Here is a 23,998-nt window from a genome sequence, read left to right on the forward strand (position 1 = left end):
GGATGAGAACTGCCTAGTGGGATTCCTGGCTGGGAGAGCTCCATCAGGCTGTAGAACATGGCAATATTTATGTTACAGATTGCAGTGAAGCATTACCCATGCAAGAGATTTCTCTGAAGTGAGTTTGTAGGGGTACCTGAATTGTAGCATGAAGCTCAGCAGGGTTTATTTTGCACCTTGAAGAAAAAAGTAACTTTATCCCACAGAGCAGTTTTAAATCCAAACCTTAAATATCTTTGACTGGCTTATCCTCTGTTTCAGGTGAGGATTCCTGTCTCACTGGTCTGTTTTGCCTGAATCTTTTTCTCTCCCTGCGCAGTGGATGATGATGTTCTCCTTGTTTCCTGTAGGTGGTTGGATGAATCCATCATTCAAGACATCACACCCAAGCTGCTTGGGGAGTGGCCCAACACTTACACCTACACCAAAGCCTTGTCAGAGTACCTGATTCAGCAAGAGAAAGGAAACTTGAACATTGCTATCATCAGGCCATCCATCGTGGGAGCCAGCTGGCATGAACCCTTCCCAGTAAGCATGAATACACAATTCCCTACTGAGAGCATTTGGATGCAGCTGGAGCTGTGGTGCTGTCAGGAATCTCTCCCTCCTTGTAGCAGTGTCTTCAGAAACAGGTGTCTACAGTTCATAGGGAGATGTGTGGAAGAGGTGGAGGTCCCGTAGATCAGCAGCCTTCTTCAGCACCTTAGAACTCCTGTGAAAAGACCACATTTAAGCAATAATAACAAGAGCTGGGGTAGTTATAGTGCAGAATGCTGGGCTTGCAATTGATTGTCCATTCAGGCACACCAGGGGAGTTTCTGTGCTCAAAACATGGGATCTGAGGGTCAGTCGTACTTCTGGTGCATTGTGGTTGAGGTACGAATGTCAGGGACTCAGTAATTAAATGCAGCTGTACTTTGGAATGAGATAATTAATTAATCTAAATATACCGATAGGAATAACGTGCCCTACCATTGCAGCCAAATTGGAAAGGCAGCACAAAGTCACCTTTGGCTTTCATGCAGCCTGAAATGTGCCAGAGATGGCTGCGATACAGCCAAGGCTCTGGGCCAAGCTCCCCATCTTGCAAAGACAAAGTGCTCTGTTTCGTGTCACAACCTGTTCCAGGTCAAGCAGCGCATCACTGCTCTGAACTCCAGCTCCCACAAGTGGCAGCTTCCCTGACCTGAAGTAGGATGGGATTCAAAAGGAGTGTTGTGGTTTGGTTTTGGCGTTTTATTCTTCCTTACTTTAGAAATTAGCTGGAGGGACCAAATCACTCTTGGTGACAGCTGCATGTTGTCTGTCAAGGATAAATATTAGTCTCAAGGATAAATATTAGTCTAGCTGTTTTCAGCAAGTTTATTCCTGAGGCCAGGTAATAGGAAAGAAGTGGTTTCTAAGAACAAACCTAGATTCTTTTGTTGATGAGTGAATTGCAGGCAATGCTACTGGCAGCTATCCCAGCTGGGCTGGCATCCATCGAAACTGGTGTCTCCTTCCTTCTTTGTCTACACCACACTACTGTCATAATTTAGAAGCCTGTGTAAGCAATGCATCATTGAAAGGATCACTAATCATTCTTCTTTACCACAGGGTTGGATTGACAACTTCAATGGGACCAGCGGAATATTTATTGCGGTACGTCTGGTTACTATTTAAGCTCCCCTTAAAGCAGAGTTTGAGTTACTAAAATAGCAATTCTGATAATTCTAATCTTACTCTACAGTCCCACTTAGAAACTGTGTGCAGTAAAGGGCCAGAGGAATTTTCTGAGTCTGGGAGAAAGATGTCACCCACTTGACACACGTCTGTCTAGGTGGGACCTAGAAGATGGTCTTTTTGTGTTGAGCTCAAAAAAGGACATTGAGAGAGTATTCCTGTTGCTGGTTTGCTAAAACGTTAATTGCACTTCCTAAAAGCTCTAAAAAAACTAAAGGTTTGGACACATTTGGCCAAATTTTCAAAGAAAAGGCAGAAGATGTCTCCTTGAAATTAGGGTAATTCATGAGTGTCACAGCTCGACTCTTTTAACACAACTTTATTTTCCAGGCCAGGTTACCACAACTGTCAATACAAGCAGCAGTATTTATCGGTTCATTTGTCTCTGTGTGTATTGTTTCAAAATCTACTGCTATAACTTGTCATACTTCCACAATACCAAAGATTCTGGCTTCCACTTGCCACTGCTTTGTACAGAATTTCTCCCTCTACAGACTACACCTAAGTAATGTGTATGATTGATTCAGACTCTGCCAGTCACATGGATAATTCACTATATTTTTTCTTAACTTGATAAAATATTCCTGTAAGATGAAAATGACTGCAATTAGTATATGAGGGGAGTAAAGTTGCATACCTTTTTTCCTGCCTTATAATTTTTTTTTTTTAACTAAAATCACTTCCTTAGGCCTCTCTGTCAATCCATAATGCTGTATAGCTCTGGGCAGATATTTATGTTCCATGTATGTCCAACTTCATTGCTTTGTCAAAATTGTGTTCTAATCAGCCTGGTGCAGTGTATAAAAGGATTAGTGGTCTGCAATCATAGGAGGGCAGAATAAAATCCAAATATGATCTCATTGAAAAAGTTCATTTATATCTGAAGTAGAGTATAAATAGAAACTTAAAGTTATGGAATGCACAGGACAAATAATGCTTTCATGTGAACCCCATCTATACATTTCAGAGGCATTCAATTTTTGTTCACAAATTATTGACTTCTAATCATGTCAGTTTCTTTAAAAGAAAGAAATTTTTCTATTCCTTGGTGACAACTCAAGAAGCTTGTACTGCCTCTGCTCTAGTCCCAGGATCTTGTACTGGTTTCTGGGTTCTTTTATGATGTTATCAAGATCAAGGAATGCTTTGCAATTCTTTAATTTTGCAGATGCACTTCTTACATCTTCATGTGTCAGGTTCTATCTTCTGTAATGACATGAATTTTATCTTGGACTTTTTTTTCATTTTGTGGTTTGTTTTTTTTTTTAATCATAATTTTCAATGATGTCTGTCACACCATTTTTCCAGAACTGGTTTGCAAGAAACCTTGGGCCAAGTTCTGTATGTAGATGCAGCCTGTATCTTTAGATCCAAGTTAGCTCCATGGAGACCAAAGATTATGAGATTCTAGGGTCACTATGGGAAATAGCTTCTTTTTTTATATAAAAAGATTAGACTTGCACTGAGATTTGAAAAAGAGGTGGTATTTTTTGGTCCAGGTTTGCAGCTCTGAGATTTTTCAGTATAGTAGAAGAGACCATGAAATTTGTGTCATCTACACTGAGCTCTTGGGTGATGAAATATGGTCTGTAACTACATTGAGAGTGGGTCAACAAAAAGACAAAAAACAATGACAAGGATGCAGGGTGTAGAGACAAACTTGTTCAGAATGTTTTCTGGAAGGGAAAAGTGTTTATTATTAGAGACCCAAGAGACTTTTTTCTTCCGAAGGGGGGGAATTAATAAATACATGAATTAATGTTCTTGAATGTGGGGAGTTGTTTGAAAATGAACCCTTAAACATCTGAGTGATGCATCAGTTTGATTACCTGAAAGTTGTGTCAGTACAACCAGCTCTCCTGGCCAAATGTATTTTAAACTGTGATTATTAGATGAGTAGCTTTATTTGCTTGAATTAAGTGTTGAAAAAATCAAAAGAAAAGTGGTTTTGTTTTGTGGTTTGGTTTTGTGCATTTGAAGTGTCCCTCCATACCAAAATACGCACTTTCAACTTCTAACCAAGCTCATCCTCCAGGGAGAACATCCCCCAGGTTCAGATTTGGTTCAGATGATTTTTGATGTCATTTGGGCAGAATCTGGACTCCAAATCTTGCAAAGACATTTTTCCTCAGTTGCAGTGTTTGAGTCTGATCATTCCATTCCATAAATAGACATATTTCTTTTAAATATTAATGAAATATGGGAGTCCAAGTTGGTCTTGATAGTCTAATTATGTTTCTTTCTCCTACAGTTGCTCCAGCTGCTGTGGGGAGCCATGTTTGTTGATTGAGGAACAAAATGAAATTAATTACATTTCCGCTGGAGTGTAATTAATGCATTTTGTCTTGCTGTTTCCTGTTACTTGCAAAGACCTTCCTCCTTGCAAGGTAGTGAAGCTGTAGGGCGCACCTGGTTTAATTTGTGATCTGGACAGTGGCTGTCTAAAGCACCTCAGCTGAGAGGCTATCCAGAAACATCAGACTCTGGCCAGGAAGTTATTTTGGAGGCTTCACTTTGCCGTAGCTTCTATTTCACTAAAGAGAAAAATGTTGGTATCTATAAATAGAAACCAAGCCATACCTGATGGAAATACCACTGAACCATTTTTGATGTAAAAAGTAGCCTAAAAAACTTAAACGTCAAGCCTTTGTTACATGCAAAACATAGGAAATCTTGAAACCATTAATGTGTGTATGACCATCACATGCTGCTCTGAACACATTTTGCAGCAGATCCATCAAACATCCTCATTTGGAAGACCTCAGAAAGGTTTTTAATGTGAAAATGTGATAGTTAATCACACAGCAGTCTCTTGTTAGCATATGATCATAGAAGTGGAAAATTCAGAGCTGAGCTTGGTTGCTTCCTTTCTTTCCTTCTGCCTTTTTTTTCCCCCTTGAAAAAAAACAGTAGTAAGAACACAAAGAAAATCACAGTGATGTTGCAAGTTGAAGCTTTAGTGTCTGAGCCTAATCATAGTTCAGCTTAGGGCAGCAGAATTCAATGCATGACACAGGTTTGAGGAGGATGGAGTGAGCCATGTAGGGAATCTCACACTGTTTGTGTCAGTGTCTGTGATCCCTTTGACTGATGCACCAAGGATGAGATGGGACTGCTCAGAAATCCTAGTTCCTAAAAATTAAATCAGTCAGAAGTGTTATTCCCTTTCTTGCAAGCTGTGAAATGCAACAAACACATCTGATTGCAGACGAGGAAAGGAGGAGAACAACAGCTGCCAAAAGACCCCAAAAGATAAACACCTTCCAAAGAGGGGATACAGTGTCCCTTAAAATTCACCAATGACCACTAGACAGTAGAATGTGCTTTACAAGTTAATAGCAATCTTAAATGCTTTTTAATGACTTTTTTTTCCTCCTCAGACTTGAGGCAAGGGGTTTTCCACAACTAGGCGCTTCCTGTTTAGTTGCTGTAGAAAAATTTAATCTATTTTATAATGAAATTCGAATTTCAGATTGCATGAAAATAATTTAAGAAAAGCTGTAACATTTCCTTTCCCCTACCATTTAAATATTGATGGATCCGTAGCAAATGTTCATTTGCTCCTTCATTCAGTCCTTCCCTCTGTTTTTGCATAGATCTAAATTACAAGAGCTTTTATCCTTCCTTGCTTCATCAGGACTTATATCCTCTCAGCTTTTTCCCTTGTTCCTCAGCTTCACTGCATTGTTTCCCACACAAGAAAGAACTTGATTGCAACTATGACTCTGCCATTTTGGGTTTCTTCTCTTATGTGCTCTGTTGAGCCCTCATCCATGACACACCAAGTAAAGTTCTTTACCCCATTTCACCCCCACTTTTCTCTATTTTTCTTTGTCCTCTTTGATCCAGTCTGCCATGCTGTTGCCATATCTCTCCTGTGGAACCTCCAAAGCCTCATTGGTCATCATGAAAACCCCCTGATAAGCATTCAGGTTAAATGTACATATTTTGGGGAGCCTGGTCCCCTGAAAAATGCACTACCTACTGAAAGGTGAAAATTTTTTGTTCTTGCCTCTTTCTTCTTTTTGGTTGTCAGTGCTTTGTATTTGTACTGATTCCTTTTACTGAGTTTTGGTGGGTGATGTGCTCTTCAAGGCAGGGGCCATCCTTTGTATCTTTGTGCTTAACAGACAGCTTTGGAAAAGAGGAGAGTGTGAATACATCCAAAGGAAACGTAGTCAACTTTTCAAAAAACCTACAGGTGTCATTTCCAAAGTGACTGTAGTCTCTGAGGTATGCTCAGACATCTGTCTGCCTGTGTCATTTAAGAAAATGTAACTTTCAGGCATTCACTTCACAACTTTACAGTAGCAAATTCAGATACATTTCTCTCCTTGGGTATTTTCTTTCATATTGAGTTAAATTCAGAGTCCCAGCTTTTCCTGTTGTACACAGCACAGACATCATCATGTTTCCAGGTGTCCTCTGGAAATGCAGGACAGCAGGATCCATGGGAGATCCATCTTTGTTGTCACAGAAACCAAATAATCTGCAACAGAAAAAAACTTGCTACAGTGCTGGCCTGTGCCCAGTACACGCTGCTGGAGTCCTGCCAGTTAAATCTCAGCCCAGCCTGAAGTGGGTGACTGTTTCCCTGTCTCCCTGTCCCACAGGCAGGCAAAGGGATCCTGCGGACCGTCATCGCCAACAACGAAGCAGTGGCAGACATGATTCCCGTCGATGTCGCCATCAACCTGACTCTAGCAGCTGGGTGGTACACGGCTGTGCACAGGTGGGAGGGCATCCCTCTTCGTAGCATTCCTCTTTGGCCACACACCTGGAATATTCACTCCCTGCACCAGCACTTTAAAGGGAGCCAGGAACTGATTAAAAATCAGTGCAAGAGGCTGGTTGATTGATTTTCTGGTGTTTTTTTCTCCCAGTGGGTGGGCAAGGACTGAGAGCGTAGGAGACGCAATAAAGGCAGGGTTTAGAGTTAGGAAATCTTTACAGCTACGGGTAAGACCTGTTTCTTGCCTCTCAGAAGTCCCTATTCTGAAGGCCAAGAGTTTTGCAGCAGTGGATTTTGGGCCTCCTTTTCATTGACTTGCTTCTCAAGTGTCTTCTGGAGTTTTCTTGGTAAAAAAGCTCTGTGTGTTTTCCTTGGGAAACACTGCACAATGTAAATATATTATGGGCTTATAGGTTATATGGTCTAAAAAAAAATCTCCCTTCTTTGCATTGTTGAGAAGAGTATGTAGAAATGATATTAAGGATTTAAGTCTTCCTGTGAACCTTTGGCCTGGCCTTTAATCATTAGGTAGGACTACAGAGAATAAACCACATGAATTATTCTGGAGGTTTATGCAACTCTGAGAAATCAAACCCAGGCAAATAAAAGGCAGAAGTGTTTTACTTTGAAAGACAGAGTAAGCCCTCTGAGCTAAGGGTAGAGCTACATCAGTAAGTTAAATAAGGATCCTAAAAGGACCTTGAAGAGCAGCTCACCAGTTTTCCTCTCAAAGCATTATTAAGAAATCCACCAAATTAAAACTGTGCAGTTTTCAAGTATACAGTAAGAAAAATGCTGTATTGATTTCATCACTTGACACCCTTGGCAAAGCATGCTTAGATGAAGAAAACCGTTTGATTAATTCTTGACTTATTTTGAAGGAAGAAATAAAACAAGTGTGGTCCATGTTTAGTTCCACACAAAAAAATGCAAGCTTTGTTTGGTATTAAACTGGGAATTTACTTGAAATTGATTGTTTTTGTAATCCCATCCATAAAACACAGAGAGTTTCTTCATATCTCAAAATAATACTTCTTTCTGTTTTCCAGACCAAAAAACCTGTTGGTATACAACTGCACAACAGGGGGAATCAACCCTTTCTTCTGGGGAGAAATGGGTAAGGTCTTATTTAAATGGAGAGCATCCATAGTGTTCCTTACACTTTGAAGAATTGGTTTCCACAATTTAGGTGGCATTCGATGTCTGCCATTCAAACTGTATTTTGGGTGAGGGTCCTGTGAGGTGAAGGGTACTTCCAAACCAAACTATTCTAGGATTCTGTGATATTGTGGAAGTGAAGTGATCTTTCTTGTCCATCAGAAAATTCTGAACAGAAATAAGAGGTGTGCACTTCAGGAGGAAAACATTGAGATGACATGTGGGCTTCAAGAACAGTTTGTATTTTGATCATGAGTTTTGTTGGAAAAAAAATCAAATTATTTTCATGGCTGACTTTTCTTCAAGTGGATGTACTTCCAAGGCAGGGGTGAAAGAAAGGGAGACACATCCTGATACCCTTGAAGGGAAAAACTCATGCTGAAGCCAAGCAGCAGAATTTGTCTCAGCTGTGTACTGTGAAATACTGTGTACAGTTAGTACATTCATGGATTTACTGGGCCTGGTTTACTTTCAGTTACCCCTGCATTTATATCTTTGTGCTTTAAATACAGGAGTCTGTCTATTCCATCTCTTAGCCTTTGTTTTGCTTTTCCCCTTGCTTTGTTTACATGGCAAACTAAGTCAGCATAGAATGAGACCATAATTGCATTTACAGAATAAATGTCTTAACCATGTTATTTGATCTCATGGTCTAGCAGGGAAGATGTTTCAGCAATTAGATGAGTGCTGAAGACATCACATCCAGCTCCTGGCTTGCTTTTTTTTTTTTTTTTAGTCAAGATCTTCTGTGGCTTTTTCACTAGAGTGAATGCAAAGCTCTTCACATGCTGATGCTTCAGCAAAAGCCACCATAGCTCCACTTTCTGAGGTTTGCCTTTGTTAACCCTTTTTCAGTGTAAATTTGCTGATGAGAACAGCAATGTATTTAGTGCAGTCTTCGACTTTATTCTGTTCCTCTGCTCATAACTGTGGAATTAGCCAGTAAGTCATCTGGGTGCAGCAGCAGCTTCCATGAGCAGCTGAGCTGTGTGGTGGAACTGAAGGCAAAATTTTCTCCTTGGGTGACACTATGAAGCTCTTTCTACTCCATGTTGTAGCCACAGTTTTCCTGAGAGCAGCATGCTGCAGAGAATTAGGATGGAGTATTAAAGTGCAAAATTTTGCCTTTAAAGATGTTGCATGGCTGAAGAAATGAGTTTGGAAAAAATTTACTGCATCACAATGTTATGACTGCAGGCATCCAGTCTGAATCCTTATTCAGACTCCTACCAATTTCTTTTTGGGAAATACACATAAGTCTGTTCAAGGAGTCAGGGTGTGTGACTGGTCATCAGGATGGAGGGTTCTGAGTGTCTGGAAGCTGCTGAGAAACCAGGGAAGGGAATGGGAGTCACCTGGCCTGGGACTGAGCATTTTAGTGCAAAGCAAAAATGGGTTTTGCAGAGGGATGGGCCTGGGCTATCTTGTTTGGCCAGGTGACACCAGGACCTGCTGTAGGAGTGGCAGGTGTACACAAGGGAGTAGGGATTTTTCAAGGGGAGAAAAATCAGAGAAGTTGAGGCTGAATTAAACTTAGGATACCAAGGGTTGGGAACCGAAGTGGTGGAGATGGTGATGCTTTGAGTAGACTTTGAGTAATGAGCTGGGAGGGAAGGAGGGAGGAAACATCCATTGCCAGGCAGTTCATTCTAAAGTTCCTCTGACACAGATAAAAACTCTTAGTGTTAAAAGGGGCCTTAACTGGTTTATTTATTTTCAAATAATGCTATGCCTTGGGGTTTTTCTTTTCCTTTACTTTCTCAGTACTTTGCCTACTTTTACAAAGATGTGGTCAAGCAACTAAATTTTTATCTGAAGAAGCATATTCTGCTTTGCTGCAATGTGAATCTGGTTAGTCTGACTTTGTGAAGTACATTTTGCAGTTTCTCCTCAAAACAAAACCGTAAAACAGGCTGGAGATGATGTTCAGTGTGGCAAAAATTAAATTCAGTTTATTCTTGTTAGTCTACCTGGGTGAGACCTGTGTCAAATTCTCTCCCTGCAGAACCTGCCTTTGTGTTGTAGGATTTGCTGCTGCATTTTTTTGTTGAGGTTGGAGGGGAAGGACCACCCACCCACTAAGTCGTTGCAGTAGCTCCTAGAGGTGACAAATTTCTGGTTTGGTGTTCTTAGTAGAAGTACAGCAAAAGTCACTACTTGAAGTGCAGTAATGAGCTGAGCACAGACACTGGAGGGTCCTGTCTGAATGTTACGATTAGTATCTGGTTATCTGAGGATGATCTGGTTTCTTGTGGCTTGCAGATTCTCATCTGATTTTCTATTTGTAACATAAGCTTAGAGACTAAACGATAATATGAGCACAGATTGATGTCATTAGCTCTCAAATTTTTTAGAAAGTGAAGAAAGCCCACATGTTCTTCTTTCTGGAGCTTGCTGGTACTCAGGAGTAGGAGCACCATCTGTTTATCAGTCCCTAGGATGATAGTCTTACACTCAATTACTGCAGTTCTGTTAAGCCTCTGCAATATGCAAATGTCCTAGATATGCACATCTAGATACCACTTTGTGGCACTGTGCCATTGCCAGAGCTCAGAATCAGACCCTGCATATTTTGTGCCTTAACATGCAGAGGGAAGATTCCCACCCTATCAATTGTTTTTGCAACAGTTTGCTGCCTTAGAGCATCCAGAGGTCTTCTGAAAACACGCAAACATTTGGTGGTGTGGGTCAGATGTGGTTTGAAAGGACATAATGAAATCTTTTTAAAGCTATCACCCATCTATAAGTGATAGACTAACTCAAACATCAGCCCATTGGAAAATCTGACTGAAAATTGGGAATGTCATTTTTATTTTTGGGTAGCAGATCAAAGTTTGCTTTCAGTGATCTAATGAAATGTTAGCACTTACCCATTTCTTTTACATCTGCTGCAGGTGAAAGCAGAACTGCAGCTCCTTGAAGCTTTTAAAGCTGCCTGCTTTTCCTCCTTTATGGTTAGGTGCTTTGACAAGGAGGTTTTTGTCTGCCAGTGTTAAGTGTGGAGCAGGATTGGGTTTCAAATAGACAATAGATGTAGTCGTCAATTTTCATGGCAGAAGAGACAACCTGGTTCAAGCTCTGGTGACACAATTCAGAGAGCTGTGGGCTGGAGGTGTGAAGCACAACAACTTGGGCTGTGCTGCACTGTGCTTCCAGCCCATCTGGAAGTGAGTGATTGCCAGTGAAAAATGCCTGTTCCCTTGCAGGGCAGTACGTCATGTCCACATTCAAAAGGAACCCCCTGGAGCAGGCCTTCCGAACACCCAACGCTCATATGACCTCCAGCTACTTGATTAACCAGTACTGGATCACTGTCAGCCACAAGGCACCCGCCATCCTGTACGACCTGTACATGAGGCTCACGGGGAGAAAGCCCAGGTAAGGAATGGTACCCTCAGCCTCCTGCATGCCTGCCACTTCTGTGGAGAGCAGAGCTTGAACCAGTGATGAGGAATAGAGTCCTTCAGCTTCTTCTCAGCTCCTTCTCTTGAGGAAAATGAGGAAATGCATGGCTGTAGTTAAACACAGCCTAGGGTTTGCACCCTTCCCACCACCTGGAGAACAGCACATCTTTTGAACTCGGTTTTACAGACTTCAGAGGTTCCCAAGGCAGACAAAGTCTGGTAGTCTTCTGTCTTCTCTATATCCAGATCTCTACCACTTCAGCTTTCCAATGGGATCACCCTTATCTGGCATGAGTGTGCATATGGACTTGAGCCTGGCAAGGTTTAGAACATACCAGCTAATATTTTTTTTTCCATAAATCAGATGCCTAAGTAGCTGTTTCCAGCACTGGTCTGAAATCTAGGAAGCAATTGTTTCTGAGTATGATTAAATTCTAATTGTATTTAGGAGGGCAGAGTTCACCATTATGGGTGGAATTTGAGCCCTGGCAGTGGTATGGCTTGGAGGAACAGCAATATCTATGTCCCATGTGGAAGGAATCCTCTTGTAATTAATGTTACTCCAGACATTGCCCTCTTTTACCTGACACCACGGAGAAAGATTTGTTGTGCAGTGTGAGAACAGGATGCAAGTGCTGTGTTGGTGTCAGCTGCTCTGATTTATGCCTGACATTCTGCTTTGGAGGCAGATTGGTCCATAAAAAGACTTCCAGTTATCCAGGAGGAAAGAATTACCCTAGAAATAGAGATAAACTGAAAATTAGGCTGGAATCTTCAATCTTTGTTGAAAGGGGCAGCAGTAAGATCTTGGCACTGCCATTGCAATTGACATTTCTTTTCGTGAAGCTGATTGGCATAATTAACCAGTGGACACTGCCTGCAAAAAAATGCTGTAGTTAAATGTCAAACAAAACTCAGCATGATGATCTGAACTTTAAGATTTGCAGCCTCAGCAAAGATGGCTTAGTAATGAAGTTGGGAGTTCTCCAAGTCTTCTCTTTTTTTAATATAGTTCTCCTTTTCTTTTTACGCACTACTTCGGCTCATCCAGGTATTGCTGCAACATGGAAGAAAGCACAGTAGCAGCTCATCATTTCTTCTTTTCCCAGATACCTGAATATCAGACCTTTATGGTCTAAGGGCAGTAAACCACATGAAATAAAAAAAAGAAGCCCTTTTAGATGTAAGCTCATTTCACATAAATTTCCAGCTATCAAGCAAACCCACCCTAAGTGGTTTCCTGTGAGTGCTGCACATCCATCTATGACTTGGAGCATAATGTGGTTTTATACACTTAGTAGTCCCTTGGGGCAGTCCTGTCTTACCTGAGGATCTCCTTGTGCAAGGCTCTGTATGGGAGCAAATAAAGAAATAATTGCTGTAAACAGTTTTCTAGAAGCCAAAATGCATATCTGAACTGTGGCCACAGTGAGAGTTAATACTCAATTTATTCCTCTCAATTCCTCTATAGTGGAGAATGAGATTTCCTGTAAGAAATCTTTGCCATATTTCTACTCAGTTGATGTTTTGCAGAAGACCTTTCATTCATAAAAATTATTAGTCAATGTTTTGAATGTGGTCACATCAACTGAGCTCAGACAGTTGACATGAAATGCAGTTTTCACACATACCTCTTCAGATCATAGAATCACATACTGGTTTGGGTTGGAAGAAAGCTTTAAGATCATCCAGTTCCAACCCCTGCCATGGGCAGGGACATCTTCCACTATCCCAGGTTGCTCAGAGGCCCATCCAACCTGGTCTTGGACACTTCCAGGGATGGGGCGGCCACAGCTTCTCTGGGAAACCTTTGCCAGGGACACTCCACCTTCACAAGGAAGCTTTTTTCCCACATACTAAAGATTTGGTTCTGTCTCCCTTTCTTTTTTTCTGTCAGTTTCCATTAGTCCTAAGCTCTTTAAAGATTTCAGGGAGTCCGCTTGAGGGGCAGCTTCAGATCTTTCCAATCTAGCTGCATTTCTTCTTCCCAAGTTCCTAAAATGTATTAAAATATTCACAAAGCTTTGCCCCATGGTGCTTGCCCTACACAGGAGGATTATTCTGAAATAATTTTAAAGCATTTCAGTTAAACTGCATTCAGTCGACCTGCACATAATTACTGAGAATGAAGGTTCCTTTCGCTGATGGTCTGCTTTGCTTCTAAAATTAGCACTCTTTCCAGTTGCTTTGGGTGGGCTGCACAGTTCTGCTCTAAACTGACGGACTCATTGTGTCTTGCTGTGCTGTGCTGAGTGCTTATCACAGTGGCAGTCACATTTGCGTGGGGAGAGGCCAGCCTAGCACCATTCTCCCACAGACTGCCAGCTTTTATTTGTCACAGCAACTGTGTTACCCCCTGGGCAGCTCAATATTTTGCATGCAAACAGCTCTTTTTTTCCACAAAAATCAGCCTTTTAATGCTTTCTCTTGCCCTTACCCAGTCTGAGAGGACATGGTGTCCTCTCAGAATTGACCGAGCCCTGTACATCACACTTTAAAACAACTGCCTTTTTTACTCATGACCACTGGGACAACTAAAATAATACTGCAGGGTAGGACAGGATTTCTGTCATACACTTTTGTATAAAAAATTAGTAAGAAAAGGCCAAGACACAACAGAGGACCTAAAGCTACATTTCCCAAGTCCTTAAGCAGTTATGCCTCTGGAGCAAGACAGCAGAGACATGAAGCTGTTGGAGGGGGTCCAGAGGAGGACCATAAAGATGGTCAGAGGGCTGGAGCATCTTTCCTATGAGGACAGGTTGGGAGAGCCAGGACTGTTGAGGCTGGAGAAAAAAAAGGCACATGGGAGACCTGGCAACAGTTTTTCAGTACTTAAGAGGCAGGTGGGAAAGAAGAGGAGGGACTCTTATCATGGAGCGTAATCATAGGATAGGGGGGAATGGTTTCAAAGTGAAAAAAAAGTACATTTAGATTATATAGGAGGAAATTCTTCCCTGTGAGGATGGTGATGCCCTGACACAGGTTTCCCAGAGAAGCTGTGGCTGCCCCATCACTGGAAGTGTTCCAGGCCAGGTTGAATGGGGCTCTGAGCAACCTGGGATAGTGGAACGTGTCCCTGTCCATGGCAGGGGTTGGAACTGAGGTGATCTTAAAGCTTCCTTCCAACCCAAACCAGTCTGTGATTCTTTGGTTCTGTCTGAAAACTGAAGTTGAGCAAATGACTTCTGAGCTCAGTGTCCATACTACAGATGTGGTCACCAAATATTGGCGCTAATGCAGAGCCTTGCTTCAGTACACAACTCAGGCTTGGGAGCAGAGGAAAATTCCTGTGACAGAAGTACACACCTTGGGAACAGCAGCACTGTACCCTTGTGGTGTAGACTTCATAACAGCCCAGATGGGCTCTTTGCTCCATAGTGGTGGAACATGAGGTAGATGCAGCTTCCAGCCCTTGCTTAGGTCAGACCAGTGAGGTGGACATCAGTGGCAATGATGTTGGAGCAAACAATAAAAGCTGGGTAGCTCTAGGCTCAAGCTCAGCTGGAGCAGTTGGGATTTGCTGGGCAAGTTCTCAGCCTAGCAAGTAGCAGGCAGTTCTCAGGAGGTATTGGAATGTTTATTCACCTGGATTGGTGGAAACACAAACCAGCAGCTTCTACATACATAAGGTCAGACTTCCTGCTTATCTCTGATGTCCCCCCTTTGTTTCAGAATGATGAAGATTATCAATCGGCTGCACAAGTCTATGACACTCCTGCAGTATTTCTCCACCCAGTCCTGGAACTGGTCTTCAGATAATATGAATATGTTAATGAGTCACCTTAACACAGAGGACAGAAAGGTAAATATGTCTTGAATATGGGCTGCTAATCTCAGATTCTGTTCATCCACAGCAATTATTTTTGGTGTATTCTGGAGCATTTAAATGATATCTAGATGATTGGAACTGATTTTAATCTGAAATTATTTATTTCAGGAGCTTTCCATTTATTACAGGAGAATGTTTTCAGGTCACTGACAACCCAACCTATTTTATGAAAACTTCTTCCTCTCCACAAAGCCTTTCTTTGCTCTAAGAGACAGCTGCCTGAGAATTTGCTAACAGTTTGTCCAATATAAGTGCCCAAAATAAACTGGGGTAGTTGGCTCCACAACGAGATTTTGTTTATGCCAAGCACCAAAGTGATCAATTTCCTGGACTTCTGTAGATCTAGCTGCCAAAAGAGAATGCAGCACAGCTAGGAATAACACTGATGCAGAGGCACCTGTTGACTCAATGTCCAGTTAATTTATTTAAACATAATTTTAGTGATATGTTAAAACTGCATCAAGGTTTTCATTAGAATCTGTTTGCCTGTGTGGATATGCCATTTTTCTTCCATGATTCTCTGTGTGTGTGTGTGTGTGTGTGTGTGTGTGTGTACAAATACAAGTATTTATGGAAACGTTGCCACCTGAAATATAAACACCTTTATTTTTTGCCAGCTAGCACTCCATTTCTGCTTGCCTTGCCCAGATTCCCAGCTGGGTGGGACATTAATCAGTAGCTGTGAAACACAGTCTGCCAGTGCTTGAAGCTCAGCGACTTTGAGGATTTCAGAGAGAGGGCCTTGTCAGGAACAGAGATCAATGAAGAATTGATGCTTCAAGTGAACTGGTTTTGAACTCTGGTGTTCAGCTTTCGTTGTTTGTCTTTAAATCCCAGTTATACAACTTTGATGTTCGCCAGCTGCACTGGTCAGAGTACATTGAGAGCTACTGCATAGGTGCTAAGAAGTACTTGCTAAATGAGGACATGGCTGGAATTCCAGCAGCAAAGCAACATCTACGGAAGTAAGTCACACCCAGGGACAAAGAGAAGAGCTCCTGGCTAATTTTGGGGAAAATAAGTCTAACTACATTGCAAAATTATTATTATTATTATTGATTAAAATGTAGATAAATAACTTACTTCTTATCACAGCAATTTGTCAGTATTTACAAACATAGAATAAGGATATAGTTTGCCATAGCAAGGAATCCTAAATAAGTTCATCATTCATGGATCATTTTTAGGAAGTTTATAGGGACCTCAGGAATGGACTGCTGACTGCCTCAGACTGTGGACTGTGGTGCAGTGATAAAGTTTACCTTAAAAGGGCTCTTACAAAACTGAAACAAGTCTTGAGGTCTTTAGGTGTCTTTTTTCCCTTGGTCAAGCACTGGGAAAATAAGAATTAGATAACTGTAGAAACTTTTGCTTGACAGAAAGAAGACAGGATCCTTGCAATCTGAAAAATTCAGTAACACCACTGAAATTGATGCTGTAAACTAACCAACTCCCCTCAAAAAATAAAATATCCCAGTGCTGCAGTATTGCAACAGTGAAGACCATTTATGATCATTGTATAATTTCACAATTCTAAAGACAGGGTCACCCAAATAAGAGAACCTTGCTTGTCAACTCCTGTGAGGTTCTCTAGGCTGCTCCAAATACTGCAAAGTGAGAGATAGCAAATATATGAAACCAAAGCAGAAAGTATTGGACACAGACTGTCCTAACGAAAAACGTCACCATATGACTTCACTCTGGTTTGAAATGAGAGGAGAACAGGAGTGAACTCCAGTACAGCTATTCCACCTACACCATGAACTATTCACTGTGCTCCAGCTTCAGTACAGTCCTTGGCAAGACCAAGGACTCCAGCACAGCATCTCCACTAAAATATGAATAGCAGAAAGCCTAAGGGCCACTTGTATATAGGATTTATTCCTGAATTACCTGTAGGAAATGCAGGGGGCTGGTGAGCTTCTCATTGTTTGTGTGTTTCTTGATAAGATGCCTCTTTCCCAGGCTGAGAAACATCCGATACGCGTTCAACACCACCCTCCTTGTGATCATCTGGCGCATCTTCATCGCAAGGTCGCAGATGGCTCGAAACATCTGGTACTTTGTGGTGAGCCTTTGCTACAAGTTCCTGTCCTACTTCAGGGCATCCAGCACCCTCAGGCACTGAAGCCATCCATTAGCAACCAGCCTCTTCAAAAGGACCTCCATCTCCTCTAATCAGCGACTGTGGGCATCGGGGTCTGAAAGTAGCAGAAAAATCCACTCCCTCCAACAGCAGCTGGCACTTATTGTACACTGTTACATGCTCACCTTTTTAATTTTAACTAATGCTTTAATATATGGTCTTTCTTCCATAGGACCAGGCCAATTTTTAAAGCCATAACTGAAGCTTTAGGAACAGGTCAAGCTGGGACCCCTCATCTAAAGTCTGATGTGCAAGAGTAAGGATTAACCAAAGTCATTGTCTTCCCATGTACTACTGCTTAGGCTATCTTAATCCCATTTTCTTCCTCAAAAGAGGCAAATCTAAAGCACGACCTTGGAAGACAAGGATGCCACCAGAGAAGACCCAGCTGAGGAAATTAACCTGTAAGAGGTCTTCCTAAAGCAGCTGTTTGTTCATTCTCATTCAGTGAAATGGTACCTACTAAAAAAATATTACACCTTCTCAGTTTTTCAAAACTTAGGAGGGGGAAACAAGTCACATGAGGCCAGTGAACATACAGAACAGTTTTCAGATCTTGTCTTGTATTGCTGCTGAGGACTGATGCTTTCAAGCCATACCTGAAGACACACACAGAATTCGTGCACCTGTGTTAACTCTGCTCACTCACAAGCTGCTTTCTTACAGAGAGGTCTTCTTTTCTTCCTGTGGTTAAGGTTTCAGACTATTAAAAAATTCCTGGTCTTGCATTTATCACATTTGCTTGGGACATTTTGGGGCTTCTTGAAAAATGCTGTATTAACAATGAGAATGAAGAGAAGACTTCATAAAAATCAGAAGAAGAAGAATACAGAAATCTGTCATTATTTTTGAAGTATAGGTCTTTTTTTTTCCCTGCAGAAAATCTCTCTCCCTGTAGCTCGAACCAGCCTGATACTGGGCTTTCATTACAGCTAAATCACTTTACAGTTGATCATTTCCAGTGGCAAAGAAAGTGTAGAGACACACATGGAGGAAACATCATTGGGCCTGTTCTGCTGCCATTCCTGTCAGGAGGCATTAAAAAGTCTGAAATTTGTTTTTCTTGAGAATAGGTTACATGTTGAATTTAATGGTCTTAAAGGTCTTTTCTGACTTAAGCAGCTCTGTGACTCTTTGACTTCTCTGTAAGAACAGTCATGCAACTGTGAAAGTAATGCACTTTGTCCTGCAGTTTCAAATTTTCAGAATTTGATTGTTCAGAGTTTTAGAATTAAATTGCAGTTTAGAAAGGAAGTCAAGGACCTTCCCAGTGCTCATGGCTGTTGGAGATCCTTGTTTCTTGTAGTGAATTGTAAATTCCCGTGGGGGCAGAGAGAGCCTTCTTGAAAGTAGCTGGTGCAACAACAGCAACAAATTTACTGCGCTGTCAGATTTTCAGACTCAAATCCTACACCAAAATGTTATTTATTCAGATAACACTGAATAAGCACTTTTAAGATGATCAGTCTTCAATGCAGCACCCAGTTTCTCTAATCTTGTGTCATGCCAGCTGTCTGAAAAAGCAATGCTACACAAAAAACACAACAAAGTGACACAGTTACTCTTTTGTGAGCTGAGAAGAGCAGAGAATTTACAAACCTGGAATTCCTCAGAAATTATACTTGGTTTTGGTAGTGAAGGTAAGAGCAAATTATGACAGTGCACTTATATCTGAGCACTTCAAGCTGGTTCAGAAATCTTTATAGAGGTTCAAGGAAGCAATCTTGCCCCCTATGCCCCAGAGGTCTGATTCCAAGCAATTGCCAAAGAGTGCCTGCTGCAGAACCTGGCCAGAAATGTGGTGTCCAGGATGGCAGAGCTCTGGCATTGCCTGCCACAGACCTCTGTATTTGTCACACACTGCTTTTGATCTGTGCTTAAATAGGTCAAGCACCCAGTTTACAAAGATGCAAATTTCTGAAGCTCTTGCCTTGGAAATGTGTATGAAACTGGTTGTTGGGCGTGTGTTTTCCAGCTTCAGGGCATGCTGTGCAAGGTGTCACCACCTGGGAAACCTGGAGCTGTGTGTTCGGGGCTGGGGACCAACGTTCCCTGTTCAGTGCTGCCACAGCAATTTTTTGGGGAACGTTGTGGCATTGTACTTTGCTACCTTGGTGGGGCTGAGGCAGGTTGCTGCAGGGATTCCTCCGGGAAGAGTGCATTCCCTCAGTTACATCATCTGGTCATCAGGCAGCTTGCAGTCCTCATAGGAAAGGCTAAAACACAAAGCAAACCAAAACTGTAGATCACTTTGAAACAAACTTCCACTCAAACATCAGGAAATAATTTCAACACTTATCCTGAAAGTCCTTTTAAGTACCTGCCTTAGGGACAAAGAGAAGCAACACTAAAGGGGATCATAAGTCTTGAGTTGGGCACATGATATACAAAAGCTTGGGTCTCAGAAAAGTCGAAGGTGCAGAGCTGCTACAACATCAGTCAGCTCTCCTGAGAGTTAAGTGCCCCACCTTTTCTTCCCCTTCCCTACTCATTCCAGGAATTCCTCACAATATGCCTGTAGGCATTCATAGTTGTGTGCACCGGCTGTATTGTCCCCACAAGTCTGAGGTTTATTTTTTGCTCCCCTGAGAATATCCAGACCTGGTTTTCTGAACACACAAAAAAGTGCTGCATTCAGAACAGTAGTGGTGTGACATTTTAAGGCTCTTCAGCATTTTGCTGAAGGAAACAGCTGCAGAAAAGCTACTCAGCCACGAAAAAACAGCAGGAGTTGTTTGGGTTGGAAAAACAGAGCTGTTGCAGATGGTGTCTGCTCTTCTGGAGACCTTTCATAGCCCACACAGCATTGCCAGCAGCTGGCTCCAGAGCTCTGGCCTTGCCTGGGGCGGATCAAGCTGTTAGTTTGTTTTAACACACATGTAACATGAAGGGGAACTTGAATCTTTAATTCTTTTTTTTTTTTTTTTTTGTGGCCTGAGATGTTTCCAGCTGATTGTCTGGAGCACAGGCATATTTCAGAAAGCCTCAGTGCAGGGGCTGATGTGTGGCAGTGGCCCTTGAGTGCCAGTTGTGACTGTCATCATGGGGAGCTGGGCATAAGAACTTGTTTTCACCTCAAGCAGTGGCTGATGTTCAGTAGTTTACTTTGTGCTCCTCAGTGGATTTGTTTGTGCTCTGAAGAAACCCAAGCCTTGGGGAAGATACCTGAAAGAAAACACTGAATATCATTTCACCATCAGCAACGGGCAGAAGCTTGCAATTAACAAGTATCTTTTCTTAATTAATGGTGATAACAAAACAAACAAACCACAACAAATCCCTACAATTAATCTGTGTTTTAACTGCCTTTTGAACAACAACCAAAGCTGTTTATCATCAGCATGTCTGTTACTAAAAAAATTTTCTTACCCCTCCACCCTCCTCTGTTCTATGTTAACAATTTTTTCCACAGTAGGGAGGGAGAGGTAACAGACCCACTGATAAATTACAGGTTGTTGGCCCATTACCCACCTCCTGCAGAAATGTGTTCTTTTACATTTTCTAAGGAAACATGAGTACATCTGCCTGTGCGTACAGCTGCATCTTCCAGCACCAGACAACAGTAACCAGACAACATGGTAAAAGCAGTGGAGCTCATCCTGAAGTGCGAGGCTGTGCTTGTTTGGAGTGCCCTGTTCCACTTCAGTTTACCACAAAGTGATTAAAACATACTCTCCTTTCCAGTGTAAAGGGAACCTCCTCACCTGTAGCTGTTAATCAAGTCATTATCATGAATAAGCAACTGGGGAAAGAGGGAGGGGGGCATCCTTTTGTTTGTAAATAAGCTACAGCTCCATGGTTGAAAGCATGCTGTTGCTCTTCCAGCATTGACTAACGCTGAAAGCAAGGATGAACATTCAGTACAACTTTAGTACAATTAGACCCATTATTCTAGCACAGAGCAAATAACATTCCCCAGAAGGTAAGTGGTGAACACCCCATTACATGATGCTAAATATTTGTATGAAGGTGGTACAGATTTACTTAAAGAGAATTAAAATCCAGAAAATAAAGTGTATTTGGGGAATAATTAAAGATGTACTATCCCACTTTTCTCTATTGCTTAAAAGCCAACTATGAGTTGTTTTTTTTGATGAATATGAAGCCAGTTCGAAAAGGTTTCTTGTCCTTACATGATCTTGGCTGACCCCAGTTTATAGTAAAATATGTATTCTCTCACTGTCCAGAGTTTCTATGGTTCTATCTGCTATTTCTATCCTCTTGTTAGCTATGAGACAACTTCCTGTTATAAATCTTAATTACAGAGTTTCTAATGTTAAGGTGTAACCTTTTGAGCTCTCAAATCAGATAAAATGGTCAAACCACAAATTGTGTGAACCTCAGCCATAAAATTGTTAATATGATGTTTATGTTATTTGAAACATTTAATAAAACAAAATATTTTAAAGCTATGGTCATTTTGCATTGCTTGGTTTGAGAGGAGGTGGTTACTTGCTGGCCATCGCAGTTGAGCAGAGGCTGACTCTCTAGCACATCTGCCCACATCTGCAGCACAGCTGTCAGTGGAATGGCAGCCCCACCTACAGGAGGGAAACACAAATTTTAAAAGCTGCAGTAGTGAGACTTTTAACCCCAATAAAGAAGACTGAAAGGTCCTACGGTGATGAGTGTCCTGTGGAAAGTAAGAGGGACAGGTCAGCAGCAAAGAAAAATTGGTAGTAACCCAGCCACCTTCCCTGAACAACATCCCATTTGTACCTGAGTATATTACCCCAAATTTTTAGTTTAAGTATAGAGAGATCACCTCATAATGTTAGTTTTCTGTGAAGCAAGAGCAGATAATGTCTATGTCTTGGTTTGGAAAGACAGGTGCCTGCTAAGGAAGGCAGGAGCCTCCCCTGAAATGGAGAATGCAAACCCTCCCCACCCCTCCAAATTGCTATAAATTTTAAATTAAGGGGCTCTCAGGCAAAAAATATGGGGGCAGAAAATAACAGTTCTTTAATAGGGAAGGGGGAAAAAATAAAAAGATAAAATAAAACAATGCAATACACTAGAACAACACTGACAGAGTCAGAACACAACCTGACACCCTGTTGGTCAGGGTGTTGGTAGTAGTCCAATTGGAAAAGTGGCTCAGTCCTCCTGGAGTGTCAGATGTGGTTCTATTGGAGCAGGGGGGGTCCTGCTGTAGGAAAAGGGTGTATTCTTCCTCTGCAGATCCGTGGAAGAAGAAGCAGCTGCTGTTCTTCTGGGGCATCCAGTGGGAAGCCATGCTGGTGTTTCAGAACTTCCCTCTGGGTGGAGCATCTCACAATTGGATGTAATAGTTCTTATCTGTCATGTGGTGACATTCAATAGCTTGTTATCAGCAGATGTCCCCTCCCGAGGGAGGAGTGATTATGATCACTCAGAGAGAGAGATAAGGAGAATTGCCCACTTGACACAAGACAACTGCAATACCAATCGTAATAGAATACCTCTCGCCTTGCAGTTGGGAACAGTCCAGTTATTATCTCTCACTTCCTTGCAATACAGCAGACTTCAATGAGTAGAAAAGACACAGCATTATAATGACCCCTTTGCTTAATGAAAATTATTCCCAATCCTGAAACCCAGGACACACATCAAAGATACCACTTTCATTTTGTTAGCAAATCTTTCCTTAAAATATAATTTTCCATTTTTTTAATGTAAATGTGATCTTTATGGAGGAAAAAAAAAACAATTTTCCATTATGATGCATCAATGAATTAAAGCCATCAGCAAGAAAGTTCAAATTCTTTACAAGGAACAGATTTTAAGGTCAACTTGGAGTCTTCAATATTTGAAGTTTTTCTTCTGACATTCTAATTGCCCAGTATTATCAAGGAAAATAATAAATAAATGAGGAAAATCGCATTAATTTTCATATTTTAAGGGAAGCAAAAATGGGGGGGGGGGGGGGAAGGAAAATTATGTGACGTAGGATAAATCCTTAGCTGATAATACCACAGGTTGCACAGAATAAGCACCAGGTCTCAATAGAAGGCATCCCAGCCAATTTTCCCCATCTCCCTCAATTAAGGACACCTGCTGTTCATTAAGAACTGAGCCCACAAGTCCCAGTTCCTAACTCCCAGGATTATTTGGCTGTGAATTGTGCTGTGGATAAATTGGATTTCTGGACTCACACCCTACCTATGGGATGGATACCACAGCAGAGGAAGCTGAATTAACCCAGAACCCATCCAGAGCCAGGAGAGCGCCACACACTCATCTGCTTCTCTTGTCATAGTTGCCTTGATGATATAAATTCCTGCAGCTGCCTGCACTGCAGTCTCAGAGGTCACTTGCTCCTTCCAGGGAAGCAACAGGTAACACCCGGCCCCAAATGAAAAAGCCACAACAAAAGTGCACAGCAAAAGCAACGCACCCAGAAAATACACTCCAGAACAACCACTCCAGAAAATACAAACCCTTGAGAACCAGTGGCTAAATGAAACATAATTCATTGGATTAAACCTATATAAACTGGCCAGAGAAATCAGGGCTGGTGAAAATGCCAGCAAAAATGTTTGTAGAAAGAGGTTGTAAGTGTATTTGGATCAGTAAATGGGCATGATCTGAGGCATACAAAGACTGATATTTTGCTACTGATAACACAGGTCCTTTGCCACTGACATTTGTCACCAAGTATTTGCTGTGCAAGACACTGAAGAGCCCCCAAATTTCAGGCCACTGGCAGTGCCTCTTGCAGTTAGGTTTTGACCAGAAAGTAATAGAAGGTTTATAGCATGGCACAATCTTGCAGAGAGAGGCAGGTGAATTTAAATGTAGCTTTCTCTTTGCCTCAGGCTTTTAAAAATGGAGGCATTGTATAACTTGAGGAATTAAGAAAAAATTTAAAACTACAGACAGTAAAAAACACAATGGTAATTGCAGAGTAATAAATAAAGCTGTCTGCTTGAAAGTGTGAACATCATTAACCTGTTCGACAATGATTGTGTTTATGCAACGCTGAGTTTAAGGGAAAATTGTGTCCTTTCTTCACAATCCATGAT

General features: G+C 41.6%; 1 protein-coding gene across 1 annotated transcript in view; it reads left to right on the top strand.

Moving 5' to 3' along the window:
- LOC311154095 (fatty acyl-CoA reductase 1-like) overlaps positions 1 to 17,113 on the top strand; it is a gene marked incomplete at its 5' end in the record, with an annotated part of 59,194 nt that extends 42,081 nt beyond the window's left edge. The window contains 8 exons of the mRNA XM_084206301.1: positions 351 to 528; positions 1,597 to 1,641; positions 6,336 to 6,454; positions 7,504 to 7,571; positions 10,819 to 10,990; positions 14,692 to 14,821; positions 15,686 to 15,813; positions 16,814 to 17,113. Of these exons, the coding sequence (XP_084062427.1) occupies positions 351 to 528; positions 1,597 to 1,641; positions 6,336 to 6,454; positions 7,504 to 7,571; positions 10,819 to 10,990; positions 14,692 to 14,821; positions 15,686 to 15,813; positions 16,814 to 16,976 (1,003 nt within the window). The 3' untranslated portion in view covers positions 16,977 to 17,113. The remainder of the gene's footprint in view (positions 1 to 350; positions 529 to 1,596; positions 1,642 to 6,335; positions 6,455 to 7,503; positions 7,572 to 10,818; positions 10,991 to 14,691; positions 14,822 to 15,685; positions 15,814 to 16,813) is intronic.
- Between the last annotated feature and the right edge of the window lie 6,885 nt (positions 17,114 to 23,998).

The sequence above is a fragment of the Fringilla coelebs genome (assembly GCF_963513975.1).
Source record: "Fringilla coelebs genome assembly, chromosome: 5".
Lineage (NCBI taxonomy): Eukaryota > Metazoa > Chordata > Aves > Passeriformes > Fringillidae > Fringilla > Fringilla coelebs.